The sequence below is a fragment of the Haemaphysalis longicornis genome, unplaced genomic scaffold (genome assembly GCF_048455015.1).
Source record: "Haemaphysalis longicornis isolate Haplotype H1 unplaced genomic scaffold, Haemaphysalis longicornis Haplotype H1 scaffold_10, whole genome shotgun sequence".
Classification (NCBI taxonomy): Eukaryota; Metazoa; Arthropoda; class Arachnida; order Ixodida; family Ixodidae; genus Haemaphysalis; species Haemaphysalis longicornis.
This window is the reverse complement of record NW_027526204.1, coordinates 17,442,710-17,458,783: the sequence shown is the minus strand read 5'-3', so window position 1 is coordinate 17,458,783 and position 16,074 is coordinate 17,442,710. Positions and strand designations below refer to the sequence as shown.

The window sequence follows — 16,074 nt, the reverse complement described above, 5'->3', positions numbered from 1 at the left end:
CGTTGGCATCGAGACACCCGGTTTGGAGCAGTGGAACGCGGAAAATTTAAAATCATTTAGGCCAACCAGTGCCGTCTTTACCTTGGGAGGAGCGCGACGCAAGAGGGACAACATGAGAGGTGAGCGGGAAAGCGAAGGGAGGCATTTACTTGGCAAAAGTCGATAAAGACTATCGTCTTTTGTCGACATCTGCAACGAAAGGAGCAGATACGCGGCCAAATTTTTTTCACGCTCTTAAATGCGGAGCATTTTAGGCTGGCGATGTCACTCGGCGATGTTGTCGGCGCCGTACACACGCTCACTGCGCATGCGCGTCGCGTCGAGGCGCAGGTACGTGTCTCTCCCCCGTACCCTCCTCGCTCTCAACAACAGGTGCGGCGGTGTGGGAGGAGCGCGTGTACCCCATGCGCTCCGTCGCTCTCAACAACAGCTGCGGAGGTGCGGGGGGAGCGCGTCTGTGCGCGCATGCGTCGTAGCTACCCGTGCGCTGCGTCGCGCTCAGCAGTAACGGCGGCAGGGCGTGTACACGTGATAACGGCGTGGTGGGTGCGTGGAAAGTTTGCGCGCTTGGGTACGGAAGTGTGCGCATGCGCGTCTCTCCCCCGTTCTCCTCTCCCTCGAACGCGGGGCATGTCTATATAACCGGCGGAGCGCGCATTCGGAATTCAGTCAAGGGCGTCTTTGCTTGGCTTTCGCTTGACTTGACCCTTTGATTGACGGCCCCAAGCAATAAAGACAGACTTTAACTTTACACTCTTTGCCTTCGCTTCTCCTTCATTCAATAAATAAGAATATTAAAGACGAAATAACAATTAAGCTTTCTCAAACCATACCCAATTACGCAAGATTCACGCGATACCCCCACCACTCTGCGACGCATTTACTCGAGTTCCCCCCGTGGGAAGATGCGGGCGGGTTTTTTTTTTGCTACCAACATGAACTGTCGGCCCAGCATGCAGGAACGTAGGTGTTTGTTGGCCTTACTTAGCGATATACGCGGTTGTTTAAATGCAGCGAAAGGCACAAAGGGTCTTTGTGTTCTGCATTTAATTTTCGGGAAAAAATGACCCCATAAATCTACTCGGGCGAGGTGCGCTGCAGTTGCTTTTCAAAAAGAACGGTATTTCTCAACACATTTCCTTGAGAAGTGGAATCTTGCCTTTTGACTAAATTGTGCTGCCTCGTATCGTGGGGGTAACTTTTGGGATTCAGTTGGGGGAAATATAATTCCGACATTGGATACATTATATCGAAATCAGAGCGTCACGCTTTGCAGAACGTGCTGCGAGCAATAGATCTAAAACACAAATACTTTAAGTTGCTGTCAATTGCTGTTACCCATCAAATAGTGCAATTGGTTTTTCTTGCGGAGCAATAACTTTTCGCCACCCCGCAGCTTCACTCTGAAGTACTTGCTGCCCTCGCTGCCGACCTGGTGCCAGCGTCTAGTGGCTGTGGATAATGCACCGGCGATGCTTGCCTTTGCACGCGAGAACCACGCCCACCCAAAGATCGAGTACCAGAACCTGGACCTGATGTCCGATGATGAGGTTGCTGCATTTGTTCGGGAGCATGGCCACTTCCAGCGGGTGTATTCGTTCCTCACTCTCCACTGGATCACCGACCAGCACCACGCCGTCAGGAATATCGAGGCACTCATGGCACCGGGTGGAGAATGCTTCCTCGTGTTCTCGGCCACCATCGTTCAGTTCGACATCTATGCAGCTCTGGTAGAATCACCGAGGTGGCAAAAGTACTCCAAGGTGAGTGCCTGATTACGGGCGTTTTTCTCTTCGTGATCCCTGCGATTTCTTATTACAGCAGTCTAATTTGTGCTTCGATATGTTTCGAGCTGGGCTTCGAGCTGGGCTGGGCCGGGCTGGGCTTTGAGATGTTTCGAGGTGGTATGTGTAAATATTCTAACATTCTAGAAGGAGAAATTTATTTAGTGATTGATTTGTAATTATATTTATTCAATAAATATACATATCTTTTTGTTTATAACTATCAATCAATAAATAAATATAAAATTTCAATTTATTTGCGTAATTATTTAAAGTACCTTACAGGCCCTGCCAGGGCATTGTAAGACGGGGACATAAGAAAACTGCGAAATTAACAATATTTCAAAAAGGCACAAAAAACGAACGCAGTCCAAAAAAATAGATGAGAAATTGGCCGTCAATGCATATCTATAGAAATGCAAAATACAAAGATAACCTGTGGTACAACTTGCGCAAACAAGAAATACCATACCGTATATTCAACATAAAAAGCATGCAAGAGTATACAGACACTTTAAACGCAAAAATGCGTAAACACAAAATTCACAAAAAGAGTCATAACAGATTGGTACAAAATTGCAAAAAAAAGTGAGCATGAATATGTCCACAGAATGCATCGTGCTTACATTTTATCAGAAGTACTGTTGCAAAGCCTGATGGCCTGGGAAGTGCAGATAAGTTAAATGCATGTTTTGCCGTACTGGCGGGAAAAACAATGTTGATTATTTACCCTACGTGAAATGTCAGTCAGAACTTTAAGTTGTTGCCTTAATTTCGCTGCCTTGTAAACATAATTGTAAAAAGGCATAAAAGAGAACTATTGCGTCCATCTGGCGGGTGAAGGGAAAGATTTCTGTTAATATATGTTACACTTGAGGGGTACTTGTAATAACGTGAAATAAACTTTGCAGATCTATTTTTCAATCTTCTGACTCAAATATTGATGGTAGAAGGACCAGATCGGTGACGTAAACTCGAGTCGTGATCGAACGTATGTTGTCGAAGTTAGTTTACGAATTTCAGAAGGAGCATGACGCAAATGTAAACGCAATATACCTAATGACCTGGAGTCCTTGGCGCAGATGATGTCCACAGGGTTACTGCAGGAATCGTGAAGAAACAAGAACCAGGAGAAACAAAAACAACGGGACCGAGCGTCACTATCAACTAAACATTTATTGAAAAAAAAAAACACGAAAATATATACATGAAGAAAAGGGATAACACACAAGAAAACGTAGTGCATAACTTCGGCCAGACACAAGTGAACCTTCTCTTAAGTAACACCAAGATAGTTAACTTCAAGAATAGACACGTATATGAAGGGCACGCTTACACACCTGTCACCCATTTTCGCGATATGAGCTGTCTCCACGATTTCGCGAGTCTTTTGGTCACGGTGACGAACTAAAGTTGATGTTGCACTGAACAGGGGACAGCATCCTCACGACGAGCAACGCGCAGACAAGTTTGAATGCTTTATCAGTTTGCACGGCCCTTTCATGTTCGCGCAGATGAATATTCAAGCAGCGTCCTGTTTGCCCGATACCCACACGTGTGCACTTCAACGGTATCACATTGAGCACCGCCAGGCGGCGGGCCACATCCACAGGACTGTGTTTAATAGAAAAAAGGCCGGACCCTGGGCATGCCATGGCCTTTCTTTCAACAGCTGCGCAAACACAAGAAAACTTTTCAGGGGCACTAAACAATTCGTCAAGATTAAAACATTTCGCTCCTTTTTTCGATGTGTAACATCGTAGGCATGTAGGGCACCGCCGCGATCTCTCCTATTCCAGCTTCTGCCCTGTCTCGGTTGGGCTCGGAACAACACCCATACTTTACCCATTTCACTAGTTTCTGACGTATGGTCGACAACAGGTTATCGGGGAACCCAGAAGCTTTCAACCTAGCCACCTGAGGTCCGAAGCTTGTGCTTACAGAATGGGGAAAAGATTTTTAGAGGGCCGACTTGATGCACGATAGCCCGATGCAATTCTTAACGATTTGTGAATGCGCCGATCCGTACTTCAGAAGCGGCTTAGTCAACCCAGGCCAGAACCACCAGAAAACATGGCGATCAGAAACATGTAACCGTAGGTCAAGATGCAGGAGAACGTTGTCCTTAGATAACTCGAAGGGGAAATTCAATGCAAACCCGCACTCCATCAGCACTTTCGGGATGTCAATGCACACTCTGTGGTAATCGTGCCTCTCCGATAGAACTACATAGTCGTCAACGTAACGGAACACACGTTTATGGAGCCCAAGGAGATACTTCTCTGATGGGCGGTCCACTCTGCTAAGGAAGATTTCACAAAGAGTAGAGGCAACTCTCGACCCTATGGTAGACCGGAGTCCGTGCACGTTCCGTCGGGAGTCGACGCAATGAGGGTAGCGTAGAACCTGTGGCTGATTATCTGGCACCCAACAATTTGTGTGTTCAAACCTCGGAGGAAAAGGGTTATCTTGTTGTTCTGCCTGACAACCTCTTTTCTAAAAAAAGAGTGGGATACGCTGGAAAAGACCTTTACGCGTGTGCCTGTCAAGAAAGAGTGTTAGAGGACGGGTTCGTTCTGTGTTGGAGTAGTTTATTTATTTATTTATTTATTTATTTATTTAAATGTATTTGTTTGTTTATTAATTTAAAATACTGTCAATCGCTTGTCGAGATTTTGGCAGTAAGGAGATCGGAAAAACACACAATGAAAAACATCCGTAACTTATTCATCGTTTAGGATACGCGTTGCATTGATGCTTGCGAAGTTCTAAGATCCACATAATCATCGTTTATTATCAAGGAGTATGTACAGAAGAAAATGGGGTCGCCAAAGCCTACAGGTGGGCTTGTGCGGCGTCGCCCGGCCGCAACGGCCTTCACTTCTGCAAAAAAGACTCTTTGACAGTGGTAACTGAATAGGAAGGTAAAAAAAAGGCAATCAAACAAAAGAGAAAAGATAAAAAAAGAAAAAGAGAAAAGAAAAAAAAAGAGAGAAGACAGAAAATTAAAGCAAGGAAAGAAAAAAGGAAAGCAAACAACAACCGACAAACCGAAGAGACAAAGACAAACATACAAACAGAGATACAATAAATCAACATGGGTTTCAGCTACATCGATGGCATTTTCCTCATCACAAGAAAACAATTAGAGAACAAAGAAATAGCTAACAATCATCACGTACACATGCATACTTCAGCATATTTCCAATGCCAGCGTAGCAGCACGCAAGCGTTTCCGTGTTGTTGAAGAGAACAATTCGTCAGGCAATTCGTTGAAGATAGCAGGAACATAATATGGCCGCGTTGCCATTCCGTAATGCGTACGGACCCTTGGCGTCATATATCGAGGTATGTGCCGCAGAGGTATAGGTTTAACATTGGGAGTTCGGTAATCCGTACACCAGAAATATTTTAGCACGACGATGTGCTTAAACAATGTATTGAATGACGGTAGACCACTTGCCTTAAATACACTGTCCGAATCCGGCACGTGCGACTTATAAAGAACACTCTTGGCAATGTTTTTTTTAAATACTGTTAACCCTCTTTTTCCAGGTAGCGGAGCAGTTAAAAAAACAGCACATGCCATAACGAAGAACACTGTAACTCAAAGTTTGAGCTAGTATTCTTCGAACAGAGAACGGCAGAAACACTTTTAAGTTATACAGCATACAGGCAATAGTTCTAAGCTTTTTACATATGTGAGCCATGTGTGTGTTCCACGAAAGATCCCCATCAAAATGTACACCTAGGTATTTAACAGACGCGACACAGAAAATACGGGCACAGGAGAATTTCTAACAACCAAATTCTAAGAAGTTCTAACGAAGTTCTAACACCCAAGTTCTAGCACAATAATTGTACTGCATCCAAATAATTAACTGTCAAAGAGCCAAAAGAATAACAGTTTAAAACAGTCAATTTTGCAAAGATGATTGCAATATTGCCATGTTAGGGTTCCGAACGCAAACGTTCTTCAACAAGATGGAAAATATATTGAAAGAATTGCTGCTAGTAATCAGGGCTGTTAGGCTGTTACATGAGTGTTACATGAGGCTGTTACATGAGGCTGGAAGAATGAGTGTTTTAAACGTTCCGTGCATGATGAGTATTGTTGCAGTATTTCGGGGGTGGGGCGTTTACGCGCGGGTCTTTATTGTTTGACTGTAATTTGCGTTTGACTGTAATGGAGGCGTCAATGTTGGCTTGCTTATAGCGTAGCTGGTATATGAATCGTACGCGTGCTAGTTTCTCTCAATATTGCAGCGTTGGTATGCCTGTTTTTAAGCATTTCTGTTGGTAGTCTATGTGCCTAAACTTGTTAAAAATGAATAGCACGGCTATTCTTTGAATGTCTTCTAGCTTCGCAATGTTTTTTTTGTGTACGGGCATATTCAAGAACACATCTCACGTACGTGTTGTAGGCCAACAGTTTAATTTCAGAAGGTACTAGCCGAAGGCATCGTCTCAGAAAAAATAGTCTTTTCAACGCGGTTGACGTAACGTTATAAACGTGGGCATCCCATTTATTTAAGCTCCACAGCCTCTCCTCTGTCGTAAAAAGTTCTAAAGGGCTTCACCTCCAAATATTCTTTTCCGGCTGAACGAAACGGGCTGCGATCTAGCGGCGCGCTCAAAAGAGCGAGTGGCGTGGACCGACGTAGTCAAGCCGCCAGCTCCCAAACCGCAAGCACCCAAGCCAACACCTCCACTGGCGAAACCCTCACAGAATCTAGAAATGATCGCCCTTCGAGCAGGTCGCGGAACAAGACGCCCGCATTGCGGAAATGAACAGGAAGCTGGACCAACTGATCGCCCTCCAGCAACTACCACCGACACCCACCCAAGATGCGCCTGCTGAAGAAATTGTCGACGAGGATTCGGAAACAGATGAACCCGAACCCCAACTCAAGAGAAGAGCCACTGACACACCCAAGGAGGGGAATCTGAAAGCAGCCTTTCGCCGCATCGAAGAACGTTTCAACGGGCATGAAGAACGATTCAACCAACATGCGGAATCAACCAACAAGCGTCTAGCAGCACTCGAAGCTACCACTGCAACTATCATCACACGCCTCACGACGCTCGAACAGACGTGTCAGCCATGCAACACAGCACTCAGGCGATACAAGAAACACTCGTACAGATGCAAGCAGCCATCGCTAAACTCGGCTCCGGAACGCACTACCCGCAACCCAACCAACGCCCCACATGGCCAGAGCAGCATTAGCCCCTAACCGAGAACTAGTTGTCTGGCAATGGAACGCAAACGGTTTTCAGTGCAGACGAGCAGCCCTACAACAATACATCAAACAGCTCCCACGATCACCAGATGTTATCCTACTCCAAGAAACGCATAGTGAGATCCCTCCGACTTTTCTGGGGTATCGCTCCCACGCCAGCCCACCTAGCGCCCGCGTCGTAGGCAAAGGGGCCGGTCAAGGAGTCTGCACTCTGGTGAAGAAAGGGATCACCTATGTCGAACACACGCTCCTAAAGAACAGCGCCATCGAATACTGCGCGGTGGAACTCATCACTGGCAAGAAAAAGAAGGAGAGTACCTTTGTAGTCAACACATACAGCAACCCCAAGCACTTCCAGCAAAGGTTCCGAACCCTGATTCACAAGACAAGTCAACTGGCTCATGGCAACACAGCATTACTCTGCGGCGACTTCAATGCCTCTCACACGAACTGGGGCTACCCCAAGACAAGCGCCAAGGGACGCAGCCTGCTGGAAGATGCTACAGACGCCGACTACCACTTACTCAACGACCCAACAGCACACACCCGCCTCGGAACATCCACGCAACGCGACACTAACCCCGACCTCACATTCTCCAATAGAGCTGGAATCCGTTGGAGGAATACCGGGAAACGCTAGGCAGTGACCACTGCATCATAGAAGTCACAATACCACTACGATCTGCAATGCAAACACCTTCCCCCAAGGTGCAACGCATAACTGACTGGGTCAAATTTCGCAGAGAATTGGATAACATCCCAACACAAGTGGACGACACAGAGAAGTGGACGCCGGCCCTTCACGGAGCGGCCCAGGCAGCCACCACTGACATCGAATACGACGACTCAATCTCTCAAATTGACAGCCGACTGGCACACCTACTTGAGGCAAAGAAATCTCTGCAAAACAGATGGAGAGGCCAACGGCACAACCGAAAGCTCCGCAAGAGGATTGCGATACTCAACCGAGAAATCGAGAGACACTGTGCGGTCCTCTGCCGCCAACAATGGCATGCGGTATGCCAAGAAGCTGATGGACAAATGCACAAGAGCCGCACCTGGAACCTCCTACGCCACTTGCTAGCCGAGAACAAGACCAAAGGCTCGCAGCGCCATTGGCTCGCCCGTACCCTTCATCGGGCCAAACAAGAGCTTGGCGAGTCCGAACTATGCAGACGACTGAATGACAAGTACCTGTCTGTCACTCCCAACGAACCTCTCCCAGACTACACGGGGGGAAGCAATGCTCTCCTAGATAGAGACATTGAGGAATGGGAGGTCAGGGCAGTGATACAAACCATCAACTGTAGGTCGGCGGCAGGACCGGACAAGACGACGAACAAAGCCCTCCGCAACATGAACGACGCAGCCATCACCGCACTTACACGTTACTACGAGTGCTGGCGTAGTGGCCGACTACCTAAACACTGGAAAGAGGCGGAAACGATCCTTATACCTAAACCCGGGAAGCCCCCGCACATAGATAATCTGCGCCACATCTCACTCACGTCCTGCATCGGCAAAGTCCTCGAGCATATACTGCTCAACCGATGGCAGGCGTATCTTGAAGATGGCAATCTATATCCGAACTCGATTCTCGGCTTCCGATCGAAGCTAGGGACCCAGGATGCGATGTTGCTACTTAAACACGAGGTCATTCACGAGCCAGCACGCTCCCTCGACAACAGGGCAGTGCTCGGCTTGGACCTCAAGAGCGCGTTTGACAAGATCCGGCACTCAGCCATTCTGCAACAAATCTCCCGCCTAAACATGGGACAACGCACTTTCGCGTATGTTAAAGATTTCCTGTCCAACCGGACTACGACTATCCTCGCCGGGGACATCCAGCTCCCCAAAAAGCAGCTGGGAAGCGTCGGCACGCCGCAGGGATCAGTGATCTCCCCCATGTTATTCACCTTGGTCATGATCGATGTGGCCAATCACCTCGCGAGCCTTCCCGATGTTAAACACACCATCTATACCGACGATATCACCCTGTGGCTTACGGGAGGCAGCGACGGCCACATAGAGGCTACCCTACAACAAGCAATCGACGTCATCAAAGATCGACTTCGTGACACTGGACTGATATGCTCCCCAACCAAATCGGAACTCTTGGTTCTATCACCTTACGGGCGACGCACAAATATCACGGCGGCCGACGGCATAATTCTAAGAACAAGAGACGGGACCGTCATCCCTCACGTAAAGACCTTGCGAGTCTTGGGCTTACAACTCGACGTGCGTGGATGCAAAGGCTTCACCGTAAATAAGCTCGAAACCAAAGTCACCACAGCAATCAGATTAATCCGGAAAATATCCACGCGCTATGCGGGCATGAAAGAGGCCAGCCTCCTCCGCTTGGTACAATCTTTTGCCATTAGCCACATCGCATACGTGGCCGCCTATCACAATTGGAAGAGAGCGGAACGCCAAAAGCTCAACGCACTCATCCGCAAGGCGTATAAGATGGCGACAGGCCTATACATCCACACCAGTACGGAGAAGCTTCTCTAATTAGGCGTACACAACACTCTCGAAGAAAATGCCGAGGCTCAGCGCACAGCGCAACGTACGAGGCTACTGCAGACCCGCACTGGGCGACACATCCTGGACCACCTGGGCTTTCGCAAGCAAGAATCACAACGTAACAGCGAACAATCACTACCACTGCCACGAAATCTCCTACACAACCTACGTATATGTCCCATCCCCAGACATATGCATCCAGACCACAACCGAGAACGACGACTCGCGAGAGCCAAGGCCCTAACCGCCACTCACGCCACGGACACAGGAGCCTTCTACGTCGACGTCGCTCAACACCCAGGTCGACCAGACACCTACACCGCAGTGGTGATAGCCGCCACCACTGGCGACCTATACACGGCGGGCAGCATCAAAGCCAAAGACAAAAAACGCTGAAGAAATGGCCATCGCCTTGGCGTTCACTAATCCGAAATGCTCCATGGTGTTAAGTGACTCTCGCTCAGCGATCACCAGTTATGCTACAAACAGTGTGACCCCCAGTGTTGTGAGGGTGTGCGGTACCCTACCCCCCCGGTCGGCACCAGTGACTATAAGATGGTTCCCGGCACACGTGGGCCCATTGAACTCACTAGAAGGGCACAGCAACCGCAACGAGGAGGCGGACCGGACTGCACACGCGCTTACCAGCCGCGAAGCGTCCGAGAGTCCGAGCCTCCCACCAGGGTTGCAGGTGCCTGAAGAAACGGCACCACTCACCACATACATGGAGATCCTGGAGTGGTACCGACATAGCCGCAGGACCTTTCCCCCACCTCATCCCAAATTAACAAGGAAAGAGCCAGTGGTATATAGACAATTGCAGACGAACTGTCTACTGACCCCAGTGATAGCTAAGCATATATGTCCACAAGTGTACACCAGTGATCTGTGCAAACTGTGTAATAGAGACAGAGCCACGGAGGCCCATGTCTTATGGGACTGCCTAACTCATCTAGAAGAAGCGAAAGGCACCACGCTCCCGCCGCAGCTTACAGCAGCAGCGAGAGATGTCAATTACAACTCACAACTCCAGGCCGTCCAGCTGGTGGTGGCTGCCCTGAACCGTCAACGGCGTGAAAGTGCTCCTCCAACAGAGGACGCGCAAGTAAGCCTTGACAGGGGCCCAGCTATCACGACGTCCTAGGCCGCGTCCCCGCAGCAGGTGTTTTCCCAATAAAGTTGTTTCCTCCTCCTAGCTGGCACCACCTTTGATGGCGCGTGCTGGTTGCTCATTCAGAGGTCCCCTTACTCAACCTCAGGCCAGCGGAATGAAGTCGCTGCTGCTCTGGGTAGCAGTGCGCCGCAGGACCAACCGACCAGTTATGGGTCGCGTTCGCCATCGCACTTGCTCGATCCTTGTCCTCCTGTTTAACTCGCTTTTTCCCTTGTTGGTTGGTTGGTGCCAAGAGAATGGCTCATAACCACTCTGGGGGATTGGCCAGGAAATGGGCGCTAACTGAGAGAAAAAAAGCTTGGCCTGGTATTAAAAATATGTAGTGAATGCACTCGAAGAAATCGTTTAAGAAAAAAGTATGTAAAGGGGAATGAGCAAGATCATAAGTAGGCTGCCATAAGATGAAGCACGGCATTAGAGAGGACACACCAACTATAAAATCAGCACTAATGAATAAGCAACGTAACCCTCTAAGTCCTCCACTGCTTAATTTCTGGCTTGTTCTTAGCGCTTTTAGTCTCAGCGCAGCCTTCCGCGTTTAACCTGTTGTTGTGAGGTTGTTGGTACTAACCTATTTTCTGTGCCTGGGTTAACAATTTTCGACAACTCGCCTATTTATTTTCATCCACGGTCCTCGAAGATTTGGTGATCCTACCTTTCAGCATAGGTTTTGTTGTTTTCAGGCGTACTTTACCAGGTAGTTTCTAAATTCTTCTTCTCTTACAGCTACGGCTGGCCCGACGATTATCTTCGTAAGGTGATCTTTTACTCATTCAACTTTTATTATAAGCTTTTTTGGTTCCAGATGAGCCATTGAAATTCATTCTTTTCAGTTACACTGGTCGATTGCTTTTGTACGTGCGTTTATTTCTTTATTTTATGGAATTTGTTCAGTGTATAGCGCTTCGCGTCATTTAATCCCATCCTATAACATGCAATATATGCCACGTGGCGTTTTTTTTTCTTTTATGATTTTTTGATGTGCATATATTTCTTCTTGTAAAGGCTGTTGTTGACGATGTTATAAATCAGCTAGTTTTGCTATGTACAAGAGATTACCGGCAGTTTGCCGCATTTTCCTGCTGGTGTATTTTATAACAGCTATCTTTTCTTCAATAGTTCAGCGAATGAGACTAAGTAACATAAATACTCAATATAACATGCACCTCAGCGCTGATATCATTGTCTGCGGTTAAAAGGGAGAATTCGTTCGGAAATGTTTTTTTAAAACTCCGGCGTCCTATCTCGGACCCTATGTTGGTTTCGTAGTTTTGGGCTACTTCCAAGTTTTTGCTTTTGCAATCCACATTTAGTTCACACGTTACCATTTTGTGATTACTGCTATACCGGCATGCACTTTCACGTCCTTCACAAACCTGGATTGTAACGTACAGTGCAGTCAATTTTTTAAATTACACCATAAAAAATTTTACGTCACTTTTCTATTTCTTCGTTGTTATTCTATTCATTCCTGTTTGTTCAGTCTATTTCTATTTCATTTTTGTTTTTGTTAGCATTCCTTCACATGTTTTCATTACCCTCACGATATTTCTCTCAAAGCCGAGGAGTCTGCCTGCTCGGCTATTCTGGCCCCTTACTCCAATGTTTCTCATTGACCTCCCTGCCTTCTCCTCCTCACCTACGTTAATGTTAGTCCCCACCACAATTATAATCCGTGTTGTTGCGTTATTCATTGCTTATTCCAATTTCTCATATACAGTATCGGCGACCTCACAAACGTAGCTGGCTGTTCGTACGTAAGTTCGTGCTATTTTGAGCCGGCATCATTCGTTCAACTTGGTGGGAACGAGTCGCCTCTTTCTAACAACATTGAAGGGTTTCTCCGCGTCGCACTGTCTCTCGGTGGGTCAACAATCCCTTCCCGTGCTCTCTTTTACTTGAGGTACACAGTAGCACACAGTATGGCCGCTACTCAACACCGTGAAGCTTCTTCCTTCAAACCTCGCAGAGTCCTATTGTATCCCACTCTGTGTCCGAGAACTCCTATGGTGGCACACCTAAGCTTTCCTTGCAAGAGAGTGCTCGACACTCATCGTTGCCAAGTTCACGTTATGGGCTGCCCGACCGAATGAACAAGTTCTGAACACCCTCGGTGCGGTGTCGCTTGCCTGACGTCCGCTGTCGTCCCCTAAATGTCAGCTTTTGGGGGCTCAGGGCCGAGACGTACGGGGTTCAGTCATGCCAGGTGCGTGTTGGCCTAGTACAACACCACGATTTCAAGATGCTTCTCTACTGGCTTCTTATGATCCGGAGTTCTATTACTAAAAACGTGCTAGCGTCGGTGGACCGACACACTAGACTTCGTAAATGTGATTGACGTTTTGCCAGTTAGCCAGGTTCTTTCTGTACCTTTTTTTAGATTTCGTTCCCCCTTCGGAAACTAATGCCAACAGGGAAGGAGGCTGCTGTGGTGGTCAGTAAATGAAACAGCGTGTGTCGGTCTGCGTTGTCTCACAGCTAGCATATGAGAAAACATAACAGAAACCAGTTGGGAGCAGCAATACCACACGGTGGTAAGCTAGGATTGTAATTTTGTGGGAACATGAGTGGTCAAATTACTTGTGGGAACAAGCCGTTGTAGACTTTTCAAAAACGAGGGTTTGGTTTACAAAAACATGGCGTTTAAGTTTTACTTCTTTCATTTATCCCATCACATCACTTTGTTACATTGTAGACCCTGTAAAGGTAGATATTGAATTTCATTTAGGGATCAGAATGTGCCCTTAAACAAGCCTTGACCTTCTTGTCTGAGAACCTTCCCATCTAAGGTGCGTTCACTCCGGCCTTTACAGTTGCTGAAAGGCTTTCTACCGCCAACACGAGCAATGGATCTGCATTCTTTGCGTGTACACGCCGCCAGTCTCGTTCGTGAAGCGAGCCTGTGCCCTCTGTCCTGCGAAGTGTTCCACACGTCAGCAGTCATGAAAAAGACCGTCGAAGAAGCGGCTGGTACGTGAGCGAGACGGGCGCTGTTCGCCTCCAGCATTCGAAAAAAGAGCGACTTTATGATACGTTCATTAGCACATACGATGAAACATGTAAGACGGGGAAAATCTAACAATCACAGGGCGAAAAACCGAATTTGCTTTAAGATGTACTGAGCAGCCGTAACACAATAAGCGTTTCTTTATTGATTTATTTTGATTTTTAACGCAGCTGATCTAACAAGGCAATGAGGCGCGTCCTAGTGGAGGGCTTCGGATTAATTTTGACCATCTGGGGATCTTTTACGTGTGTGGAAATGATGAAAACATGGTTGCTTTCGCATTTTGCCGCCAGCAGAAAAGCGGCGCTAAGGCTCGGAATGGAACCCAGGTCCTCAGCAGCACAACGCCGTAGCCACTAAGCCAACGCAACGGGTTCAAACAGGTTTATATTCAGTGCGCATGCACGTTGATGGCGTGCTCGCCTGAAGTTATTATTTCTTTACTTCTTTGTCACCTTGAAACTAGCTGCATCATAAATTACGGAAGTTATGACACCTAATTGCATGCACAAGAAAGTTTACCTACGTCAAGCTGCTCGCCATTTAAGAAAATGCTATCCAGTACCCACGTACTCTACGGCAACAAAGTGATAACTTCAATATACCAGACGACCTCCTTACCTGTGATGGAGGGCGCAGCGACAGCGCGCTTCGCAGTACTCCACGCCCGGGACCACGAATGACCCTGGGGAAGTGGTTGAATGACAGAACACCGATGGCCATATTACTGCTTTGCAGAAGAGCCGTAGTTCGCGAACAATCGGTTGTAGAAAAGGATATCGGTGCAGCCATCGCACCGGCGTGTAATGTGTATTTGTTCTATCTCTGATTTCAATACTTCAATTGCCACCAACTTTTGGTTTTTATGTGGAGCTTGTTGGCGCACAAGTTGTGCAGTATGCGGTGACAAGCAACTCCATAAATACTGGCCTGTAAACTTGGCAGTGTCCCGCTATAGCCCACGTCAGCAAGTCTGTGGGACGAAAGCTGCTAGCGAAGTGGCACTTCCCACCGCACTATTCTCATAAGCATGCAGGAAAATTGGATGGGCATACTAAGAATATAGGTTCGAAAATGTAGACTTTATTCTTCTTATGTGATTAGAATTTTTATACCTCATTACAGCGTCTATTGAGCACTATATAACGCCATCATAACCACTAAATATTCACATATGAGTGGTATCACCCGCAGAAGCCCCAATTGAGCTATGGGGCTCGGCCATCAAGCATGGAATTCAGACCATCTGCAGATCTGTGACATGTGTCCTGATCTCGACACAAGAGCCTTTTCACTTCGCGCCTTCAGAAGAACTGCCGCCCCGACCAGATGTGATTATTCGTGGAAACGAAGTTTGCTCGCGATTTTTAAGGCGTTATTTTGGCACCATTTCTATAAGGCTCGTTTTTCTTGCACAATCGGCGGAACTTTCGAGCCTTTTACGCACGTGCGAGAAATACGAGATCTTTCCCTATAAGTAAATGCGCAGAGTAATAAGTGTTGTTATGTACTTCTGCTTTCTGCGCAGATTACTTCACCGCTTCAAACGCCATCCTTCGACTACTTGGAAAGAACGAAAAAGCTGAACTCCGACAGTTCGTATACAACTTCATTGACGACTCGCTAAAGAGAACTTCTGGGCGCCGCTTCAGGGAACAGCAAATGGTGGTTATCCACGCCTACAAACCGGGCAACTGACCAGGGAGACTTGAGAAAGTGCCGGGTATCAACCATACCTTCATTAGTTACGATGCACAATGCTGCGAATATGCTTAGTTTCGAGGCACCAAGTGAGGTCTTTGTTTAGGAATTTACGGCCAGTAACCTGTTTGTAGTGGCTGAAATGTCCACTTTTTAAATGGAAATGATTCCCTAAACGTTTCCTGCCATTTTACCGCAGTTCGAAGCCGGTAGAAATCTAGCTTGCGCGTCCGCTGCCTGCTGCTACCAATAAATCTTACTTTCTATTCTGTTTATGTCGGTCTTATTTTCTCACTAGCAAAGCACGCCATAGCACTTATAAAGATGGATTAGCAAAGGATATAATTACACTGATAAAGTTACAGTCCTGGGGTATTGCGATCATACCGCCGCAATAATTCTGTGTTCAAGGTTCTTAAACAATTTTATTTGTTTTATGACGCTCCTCTAGTAGTTAGTGACACTTTATTATATTCCGTTGTTTTCAATGAGACACCCTGCGGGTTCTATGAGGACATTTGAGAATAGCAGTAGTATACAAAAATTAACGCCAAACACTTCAGCGCATGTTTGTGCGTAAACGCGGTGGACGTTAAAGTTGCTGTGTCGCGTACGTAGCGGGCGGCCTTAGCCCTC

General features: G+C 47.2%; 1 protein-coding gene across 3 annotated transcripts in view; it reads left to right on the top strand.

The window, feature by feature from the left end:
* LOC144157627 (uncharacterized) overlaps nucleotides 1-15,688 on the top strand; it is a 73,449-nt gene extending 57,761 nt beyond the window's left edge. For all 3 annotated transcript variants that reach the window (XM_077688451.1, XM_077688450.1, XM_077688452.1), the window contains exons 3-5: nucleotides 1,397-1,763; nucleotides 13,544-13,700; nucleotides 15,266-15,688. In XM_077688451.1, coding sequence (XP_077544577.1) covers nucleotides 1,397-1,763; nucleotides 13,544-13,700; nucleotides 15,266-15,435 — 694 coding nt within the window. In that variant the 3' untranslated portion in view covers nucleotides 15,436-15,688. The remainder of the gene's footprint in view (nucleotides 1-1,396; nucleotides 1,764-13,543; nucleotides 13,701-15,265) is intronic.
* Nucleotides 15,689-16,074: the final 386 nt, after the last annotated feature.